General features: G+C 39.0%; 1 protein-coding gene across 1 annotated transcript; it reads left to right on the top strand.

Moving 5' to 3' along the window:
- Nucleotides 1–585: 585 nt before the first annotated feature.
- LOC118733246 lies at nt 586–1095 on the top strand. The gene has a single exon (XM_036462574.1). The coding sequence runs from the start codon at nt 586–588 to the stop codon at nt 1093–1095; it is 510 nt and encodes a 169-aa protein (XP_036318467.1).
- Nucleotides 1096–10797: the final 9702 nt, after the last annotated feature.

Below are 10797 nucleotides of genomic sequence, written 5' to 3' on the forward strand. Positions count from 1 at the left end.
ACAAATAAAATTCATTACGTACATAAGCATAGATTATGGAATGAAATATTTTTTAAAGTTATATACATACATAACATTCTTATTTATATATGTATGTACGTATTTATGTATGTACATATGTATTTATGTATGTATGTACATATGCTTTTACAATCGACTGTCAACCTGTGCGCACGTGTTTTTTAATCGCTCCGCCGAGAAATTATTAATAATTCACGTAAATCAAAGAAAAAAAAAACACAGAACCAACGCGAAAAGACAATACTAGGCATAAATAAGCTTTCTGCTTATTTGCCTATAATTATAAATTACTTCTTCATAATTTTCGCAATGCCGCGAGAAATTCAAGCAAATGTGCCAACATACAATAAAATAAAAGCAGCTCCGGCCCCACCGCGCTTACCGAATAGTAGTGAAACAAGCACCAAGTGCAGTGAAATAAACCTTGCCGTAACAAAAGCTGACCAAAAGCATTCAGCTGATCGACGAAATGCTTACTTTTCGTTCGTTTCCCCCACAAACAATGCTGATCGCGATAAATCGTTCTCTCCCTCCCCCCAAACACCTTGGCATGCACAGTCCCCAATGTCTCTGGTAGAACAAGTTGTTCTAACGCAACAACAAAGCACTAGCTTAGCAACAAGCACAGTAACAACGGTGAGCGCAGCTCTCACAACAACGACTACAACCACGACTTCAGCAATGACAGCGCTTTCACAACGCAGTTCACCCACACCTGCACAAACGGAAATTTCGGCACCAGCCCAAGCCAAGCAACGCAGCTCAGCGCAAGTTGACCTACTTAATCCAACAACCCGTACATTGACTCAAACGGGTATTGATAGGTATATACAAGTCAAACGAAAATTAAGCCCACAGCAGCAAAAAATTGCAAACCCATCAAAAATTGCAAAAACGAAAACCACTGACATTAACCCTCTACTGGGAAATAAGTTTGCGATTCTGGACAATGAATGTGACAAAGAGCCGAATGAAGCTTCTAAAGCCAAACCCAAACCGCCCCCAATTTATTTACGAGAGCAAAACTGTAGTGAGCTCGTGCTCAGCTTATTGGAGACAATACGTTCCACGTAACATCAGTTACCAAGGGCAATATTAAAGAGACCAAACTTCAGATTCTAACTGAAGAAAATTACCGGTTCGTTACCAAACAGCTTAATGAAGATAAGAAAAACTTCTATACGTACCAGCTCAAAAGCAGCAAAGGACTGCAAGTAGTAATAAAAGGTATAGAATCAAGTGTACCCATTGCTGATATTGCTCATGCTCTAGAGAAGGCAGGATTTTCTGTTAAAAATGTTGTCAATATTATCAACAGAGCAAAAATCGCTCAGCCTATGTTTAAGGTAGAACTTAAGCCAGAAACAAAGCCAATGAATAAAAACGCAGTGCACCCAATCTACAATCTACGATACCTTCTACACCGGAGAATAACAGTGGGGGAGCCGCACAAGCGAAACGGTCCCGTACAGTGCCCAAATTGTCAAGAATTTGGGCACACCAGAACATACTGTACCTTGCGCCCAGTGTGTGTTGCCTGTGGCGACCTTCACGCTTCCGCTTCTCGCAAGGCTATCAAAGATGATGTGGCTGTAAAGAAATGCAGTAATTGCGGAGGTAACCACACCGCCAATTATAGGGGATGCCCTGTATAAAAAGACTTAAAGTCTCGCATGAATCAGCGCAACACAGCCGTACGCTCTTCCACCACTCCAACTAGCTCTTATACATACCAACACCTCACGCCATCAACCACTACACCAGGAGCCTTTTTTGCCAATGCGCAGCGAGTTCCCAACGTTTCTTTTGCCGACGCGTTAAAACTACAAACGCAGCCAAGCACGGCGAAATCAAACTCCAATCATCAAGAAACATTTGCAAATATTCAAAGGAATAATACTGAGCAAATGCAGCCGAACCCCCCTACTTGTGGCATAGAAGGAATGATATTGAATCTTACTCATTGTATGACTCAATTCATGTCTACTATGCAAGATTCAAGACCTCATAAAGGCTCAAAACCAATTGTTGCAAATTTTAGTGAATAAAAAATGAGTGAATTGAAAATTTGCTTATGGAATGCTAACGGTGTAAACCAGCGTAAACTCAGTCAATTTCTCACTGAATACAACATAGATGTTATGCTACTGTCCGAGACTCACTTAACAAATAAATATAATTTCTCCATACCTGGATACAAATTCTATGCCACAAATCACCCAGATGGTAAAGCTCATGGAGGCACAGCGGTGCTGATTAGAAATCGTCTAAAGCACAATATTCTAGAGTCAAAAGCAACAGCCTGTCTGCAAGCAACTACCATATGCTTACGAAACCGCGACCGAGACTTGAATCTATCGGCTATTTATTGCCCACCGCGATTTTTAATTTCTGAAAATGTCTTTAAAGGGTTCTTTGATAGCCTGGGTAATAGATTCCTGGCAGGAGGCGACTTCAACGCAAAGCATACGTACTGGGGATCACGCCTTATTAACCCAAAAGGCCGGCAGCTATACAATACCATTATAAACAGGCACAATAGACTAGAGGTCACATCTCCTGGTAAACCTACTTACTGGCCTACCGATACCAGACCTAATAGATTTCGCAATTACAAGAAACATATACAGAAATAACATAACAGCAGAAACTCTACCTGAACTATCATCCGATCACTCCCCTATATTAATAAAACTATATGAACAGACCCAAAATATCGAAATTGAGCCTCGTCTAACTTTAAATAACACCAACTGGCTTAAATATAAAAAGTACATCAGTAGTCACCTTAAACTAAACGCTGCACTTAACTGCGAGCGTGATATAGACTCCCTTGTTGAACATTTTAAAGAAATCTTTACTACAGCCGCTGGCCTGGTAACACCAAATCAAGTCCAAGTACCACCTACGCATACATCAGTTACAAATACCGAAATAGAAAAACTTGTGGCAGAAAAGCGGCGCCTAAGAAGACAGTGGCAGAGCCATCGCTCACAGCTACTGTATAAAGCTGCCAGTAGAAAACTGAAACAAGCACTCAAACGTGCAGAGGATCGCAACTTGCAAAGGTACATTAAGAAGCTTTCCCCGAATTCTACTGAAAGATACTCTCTATGGAAATCGCTAAAATACTTCAAACCACCGGTGGCTACAGAAATGCCAATTAGGAACCAATGTGGAACTTGGGCTCGTAGTGAGCAGGAGAGAGCCGAGTGTTTTTCACACCATTTAAAGAATGTGTTTCAGCCAAACTGTCCAACGAACAACTTCAGGCTGCCACGGCTAACCAAAAATACAAATGAGCTATACACACCTAGCAAGACGAACTCTTTACAAGTAAAAGCTATAGTAAAGCAGCTTAATCCAAAGAAATCGCCGGGTGCTGATTTTATAACTCCGAAAATGCTAATAGAGCTACCGAATGTTGCACTAGCAATTCTTTCTGACCTTTTCAACGCTATCCTCAAATTCGGTTACTTTCCGAAATCATGGAAAAGGTCGAAGATAATCGTGATAGCCAAACCTGGAAAAGACGCAACACAGCCGTCCTCATACAGACCAATAAGCTTACTGCCCTGTCTTTCCAAAGTATTCGAAAAAGTACTCCTATCAAAGATATCTCCCTTTCTCCATGAACGCAATTTAATACCAGCACACCAACTTGGCTTCCGAGAAAAACACGGTACAATTGAACAAGTTAGTCGAATTACAAATAAAATCAGAAGGGCATTTGAGCTCAGAGAGTACTGCTCTGCAATTTTTCTCGATGTGGCACAAGCATTCGACAAAGTGTGGCACGACGGTCTTATATATAAAATAAATAATATAAAAAAAACTTTTTAATGTAATACACTTGAATTGATATGAAAAGTAATATATGTATGTATGTATGTGGGTATATGAATAACGACCGCTTAAAATCGATTTCAAAGTTCTACTTTCGCTGTAGAAATTTTAGGTCTACGTTATGTAGTTTGACTATTGTCAATTAAATCGAATGCTTTGTATTGCATGCGCTCCACGCTTTTCATTTTCAATTTCAGAGATTGTTTATAATGACTTTTGCTAAACTTTCAAAATCAAAAGTTATCAAAACAAATTCTATGGGACTGAGAAATATTATTTTCTACTATTTAGTCCATTTTTAAAAGCGGTGTATATTGGTTTGGTTGGTTGCAGTGCTTCCTAGTCGCTGCCCAGGATACAATTAGCGCATTATTGCGCCATTTTGATGCACTTCTCGCGGGGGATAAATATTTTGTCTATGCACTTCCTATGTTGCTAGGTCGAACCATTTCGACTCTCTAATGAATCTGCCGATTTCGCTAATGGTAGCTCCTGATAGGTCGGTTAGTTCAGCTATTAGATGTTTCCCTAACGTCTTGTGTCTAATGTTCGAAAGGCCTGGACATTCACACAGGAAATGCTGGACACTTTCTTCGCTATCTTCTAGTTGACAGCAGTGGCAAATCATATTATGGGGTAGACCTATTTTTGCCGCATGTTTGCCTATGGGCCAGTGGCCTGTGATGGTTGCTAAAATTCTAAATACCTCTGGCCTTGATCTGCTAAGCAGGTCCAAGGTTTTCGCCCTGTTATAGTCAGGCCATAGTTTTCTCGCTATCCTACAAGTCTGTATATCTGACCACCTGCGTCTAGCCAGTTCAAGGAAATGCGTAGTAATCTCTCTTTGGACTACTCCAAGAGGGCAACACAGTGCCACTGCCTGGGATTCATCCAAACCGGCTCCTGCCTTCGCCAACTCATCCGCCTTCTCATTGCCTTCTATGTTCCTATGTCCGGGAACCCAGACAAGAGAGACGGTATTTGACTGAGACACTGAGCGCAATATTACTTTGCATTCCCCAACTAGCTTGGATTTGGTAACCGGTGACGCTATTGCCAATAGCGCCGCCTGGCTGTCAGAGTATATTGTTGCTTTACTGCTGTGTCCAACCCTATTGCCTAGGATTTTGCAGGCTTCTAGGATCCCTAGGACTTCCGCTTGGAAGATGCTTGTATTATTTCCCAACCGTAGAGACAGAGCCACGCCTAGTTCCTTGGAGTAGACACCTGCTCCCACACCGCAATCCATCTTGGATCCATCGGTGTATAGAGAGATCTCTTCTCGGTCGGCCACTCGGTCTCTTCTCCAGTCCCTTCTGAATGGGAATAGCACTTGCGCGTTACAGCTGAAGTCCAAATTGCCTACCATATAATCTGTCGTCCTATTTAGTTGCATTTGATTTATGATCAACCCATGTCCGAAGTGTCTAGTCCTCCAAAGGCCCAACTCTCTGAGTCTGACCGCCGATTTCATAGCCACTTCTTTCAGGTGGAGATCAATAGGAATTAAATTGAGGATGGCGTTTAAAGCTTCTGCCGGGCAGGATCTTAGTGCGCCTGTTACTCCTGCGCTTGCTGCCCTTTGTATGCTTCTTAGCTTGCTGACATTATATTGTCTGCTTAGGCCGGGCCACCAAACCAAGGCGCCGTATGTTAGAATTGGTCTTATGATCGCGGTATACATCCACATCACAAGTTTAGGATTTAGTCCCCAGTTTCTACTGAAGATTCTCTTGCAAGTGTAGTATGCTATGTAGGCCTTCTGTCTACGGAATTCGATATTGGTTTTCCAGTCAAGTTTGTTATCCAGCACGACTCCAAGATACTTTGCGCTGGGGGACAATGAGAGCGCATTGCCGTCTAGCGATGGTAGCTTGAATTGTGGTAGTTTGTGTCTGTTTGTAAATAGGATAAGTTCTGTCTTCGCTGGGTTCACATTTATGCCGCTTCTCGTAGCCCAGGCGTGTAGTCTTCCCAGGGTTCCTTCAAGGATTTCGCTAACAGTAGAGAGGAATGGACCTGTGGCTGCTATTACAACATCATCCGCATACGCCACAACTTTGACTCCCCCTCCATTGAGTTCTAGCAATATACCGTTCAGGGCTATCACCCATAGCAGTGGTGAGAGCACTCCGCCCTGTGGAGTACCCCTGTTCACATGATGTGTAATAGAGTTAGCCCCATTTGTTGCCTGAATGATTCTATTGACTAGCATCGATCGTATCCATCTACAAACACTGTCGTCAACACCAATATCTATCAAAGAGTCTATGATGGTGTCAACCTCAATGTTATTAAATGCGCCCTCGATGTCAAGAAATGCCGCCAGAGTATATTGTTTAAAGTGCAACGATCTTTCTATTAAGCTCACCACTTCATGCAAAGCAGATTCAGCGTTGTATATTAAAAAGTTTTTTTTATATTATTTATTTTCTAATTTTTAGTCCTGTCTGAATAAAATTTTGCAATAGATATTAAAATAATTCAACGATATTAATAGAAAGGTGCACACACATGCATTTACATATGTATGTACATACAAACGAGCACCAATTAATTTTATTTAAAGAAATGGCGTGTCGTATATTTCCGCTGTAGCAAACGTAGTACATAGGGCGACGTCTAGATGTCATCTACCTCGCCCTATTCACTACAGATGTCGCCCTATGCACTATGCTTTTTTAGTGGAACTTTTCAAAGCAAAGCTTTTATGGTGTCGGACACACAACATTGAAAGTTTCTGGATCCACAACATTGCAAGTTGATAAAAGCGTTGTAATTAAAAAATTGTTGCCGCCGGAATTCCACAAAATATTTGAATCATACATAACTAACAGAAAATTTGCTGTTAAAGTATCTAATTTCACTTCAGAAGACATGTCGATAACGGCTGGCGTTCCTCAAGGTAGTGTACTCGGGCCTATGCTGTATATCATCTACACTTCAGATATTCCAACTAGCAAGAATATACTCACATCCACCTTCGCTGATGATACCGCCTTAGTAAGTCGTAATAAATGTCCCAACAGAGCTTCAAGAGTACTAGAGGAACATTTACTACGCATAGAAGAATGGCTGGCAAACTGGCGCATAAAAGTCAACGAACAGAAGAGTAAACATACAACATTTTCCCTCAGACCGCAAGTATGCCCCCCAATCAAATTAAATAATGTCCATATTCCACAAGCCAATGAGGTGACATATCTAGGAATACACTTGGATAGGAGACTAACTTGGCGCAAACACATATCAACCAAGATTACACAAATGAAGCTAAAGTCAGCTAGCGTGAACTGGCCTATAAACAGTAAATCAAAACTGAAACTAGATTATAAAGTACTTGTATATAATACAGTGATTAAGCCCATATGGATGTATGGTATTCAACTGTGGGGTACGACCTGTGCAACCAACATTGACAGGATCCAAAGATTCCATGCTAAAACGCTAAGGGCCTTAACGGGAGCACCGTGGTATGTCCGCAATGAAAATATACATAGAGACCTTGGTATACCGATGGTTAAATCTGTAATCGACAGCAGCAGAGAAAAATACAAAATAAAACTGCGTAACCTCCCAAATCCACTGGCAAGTGGCCTGTGCAACACAACAAATATAACACGCCTGCGAAGAAGAGATCTACCAGCCTTTAATTGAGCGACGTTTAACCAACAGGGCTCAACCCCAGGGTTTGAGCTACATTATTGTAAAATTAGACGTACGATTTTTAAACTTGTTGTTAGGCTTAATAGATGTAAAATAAGCAGATCCAACAAATAAATGCAAGTATAATTAAAAAAAAAAAAAAAATATGCATGTAATTTGTCTTTACAGGGAAAAGTAAGTAACGAAGATATTATAATCGTTTGTGCCGCAGAAACAAAAAGCAAGTAAGCACTTGTTAACACCCCCAAAATAGTTTGCTACTTGTAGCAGTTATGCTGTATACCTGGATGAAATATAATCCTTGGTGAAAAAATTTATTTGTGGCCAGTTGTTCAAGGACATATGTACATATATATGTATGTATAGCTATGGGCAATAAATATAATTTTTCATGCAATTATTGATATGAAATATTAATTTATATCTCGTTAATATGTTAATTTAGTGGCCAAAGTAGTCTCTGCCAAACTTCATTGTAGAACGAATACTTTTAACGTGCGTTCTGTCAAACCAACGCCAACTACAAAGTCAACGCGAAAGTTCTATGTGGACCAGCCTTAATTATCAAATACTGTTTAACACCCCAAATAGTAGTTTGTATTATACTACATACATACATATGTATCGGGATTAAACCAGGAATATTCATTTGAAAATGCTAATGTCCTACTCATTTATGAAATGAAAGACAAAATAATGATTTTTATAAATATTATATTCTCATTTATACATATGGAACATAGTTACTTAGCCTAATTACTTAGTAATTACTTGTATGTAAGAATACAAAGAAAATTTTTTTATCAGAAGCATTGTCCCTTACACATTGAAAAAAAGTAATAAAAGCTATCAAAAAAGCAAAATCGCTACAGCGAAAAAAGTGTTTGAAAAACCGCATAAATTCAAATCCGCATAAAAAAGAACCACATAATAAAATAATGTAAAAAAATATATTTTTTAAAAACAAGCTTTTATTTAACATGTACAATCAAAGGAATAAAATAAAGTAGTGTAACAAAAGATTTTTTAGCAAGAAAATTTGTCAAAACTGCACTAAAATGAATAAAATAAAATAAGTTAAGGTCTCGTTAAAGTTACTAAAAGCCATTTAGTGAAAGGAGTTATTCAAACTCTAATGAAAATTACTAACAATTTGTACTAATTTACTTCGTTTTTAAAAAAGCTTGTCGGCGAATTCAGCGTACATGCATAATTGGTTAGGTATGTATGTATGCAGATATTTAAATGTCGGTTTGCTATTCGCGCGTCCATTTATAAAAGCGTTGTATATTAAAAAGTGTTATTTCATTTTATGTACAAAATTTTGCAATATATATTAAAATAATTCAACTTGCAATGAAAGAGAACAGAAGACTTGGCAAGCAAAATGTTGTTTGCTTATGGTTTGTATAAACATACATATGTACATATAAAAGCAGTTAATTTTATTTAAAGAAATGGCGTGTCGCCCATTTCCGTTGTAGCCTGGCATATATTTAGGCGCAATATTTAACTTCTTCTGTCGGGGCGACATCTGGAGTCTTCTAATTCTTACAACGAGGTTCATATCTAGACTAGGTTGTTATCAGAATTTGCCACAAGTAGCTTTGCTACACTATCGCCCACAGCTTTAACAATTTTATAGTGGTTTTACGTTCTTTGGCAAATTACGCCCTGTTAGCCATAAATCTTACTATTTTTTGACCGCCTTTGAATCAAGACCTCTGGACCATATGGGGAATTCATTTATATTTTAAATTGCATTGTCATCGTGATTGGAACTATGCTGAAAATTTCAAGTCTCTAACTTGTCGGGAAGTCAGTTTAAAATCGATTGGAAATTTCCGCGATTTGCGCGGGATGACCAAGTTAAATAAAAGCTTATAAAAAGAGACCTTAGTGCATAAGTTCAAAATTTTATAAGAAACCATTGAACATTAAAAAAATTATACCTACATACATAGATATGTATGCACATATGTGCCTACCTAGTAGATAAAACTGGTCAAAATAGCACGCATCTATTCTTCTGTGCTTGAGAATATATACATAAACTAGCAGACCCGGAGAACTTCGTCCCGCCCAATATTCATTTTTTTATTGAAACATTTGGTCCAACGTTTTCGCCAGCAATTCACGTTCACTTTGGTTTTGTGGTCGATAGAAGGCATATCCTCCATTGCCGTCTTAAATAACCTGACGAAAGCGTTATACCGGGAAGAAGTCCTTGTGGCTCGATGGTGAATCGTCCTTGAATCTGTATAGTATAGTTGGTGGCAATTTCCAAACTGATGAGTATCATTGGTCCACTTTCTGTTTAGTCGCCGTAAAGCAAGGACCGCAATGGTTCTGATGGGTTATTTAACGGGGGTCATTTGACTTTGATCCCTGATGCCTCCAAATTGACGATTTTTGGCAATAACTCGACTCCAGCGCCACCTGTCGTTTTAAGTTGTGAACTTAATCTGTACAGGGACCTACTCAAATACATAAAAAAAATTCATTTAAATCGTTTCGGTCGTTGAGGAGGAGTTCACCCACCAGAATAAGTCTTTTACATACCGACACTCTTCGGAATTTTTTCCCATACAAAAAAACTATCACGCATTCGCTATACGGAGAAAATGCGCAACAACATCAGCGAAAAAGTTCTCAAAAATCAGCGGTAACTTATAGCCATTTAAAACTTGCACTTTATCAAACCGAAATTGAGTGAACTACAAAACTGCATACTCAAAATTAGGTCCCATTTGATGAAAAATGAACTATATTTCTATAAAAAATTTACAAAAAAAATGTTTATTTTGAAAAAGAAAAAACACTGTATTCTGGGTGTATATATTTAAAGATCGGTAAAGGTTTCAATATGTTTGGAAAGCGCCACGCCCCCTTTTCCAGTAGCCCAAAAATCTCTATACCAATTTCCAGGACACTACCACAAATACTTCCAGAGAAATACGGTATGAAAAATTCGATATGTATGGCTGATCCTTTAATATATCGAAAGTCTGCAGTAGGTGACCAAAATTTCAAAAAGATCGCTACAGCCATTCGCAAGATAACCTCTTATAAAAAGAAGGAGCTTCTCTTTACATAATTAGTGTAGGTACCACAGGGCAACGCCGATTTTGATGCGGCAAATGTTAAAGCTGTTTTTGGTAGACTTTTTTGTGCTGATTACGAATCCATAAGTATAAAATTTAGATCAGCTCCACATTTTGAGAAAAACGTGGTGAACGTGCAACCAAGGAAGCAAAAGTTGAT

This window comes from Rhagoletis pomonella, unplaced genomic scaffold (assembly GCF_013731165.1).
Source record: "Rhagoletis pomonella isolate Grant_MI unplaced genomic scaffold, Rhpom_1.0 Rhpom_scaffold_00001, whole genome shotgun sequence".
NCBI lineage: Eukaryota > Metazoa > Arthropoda > Insecta > Diptera > Tephritidae > Rhagoletis > Rhagoletis pomonella.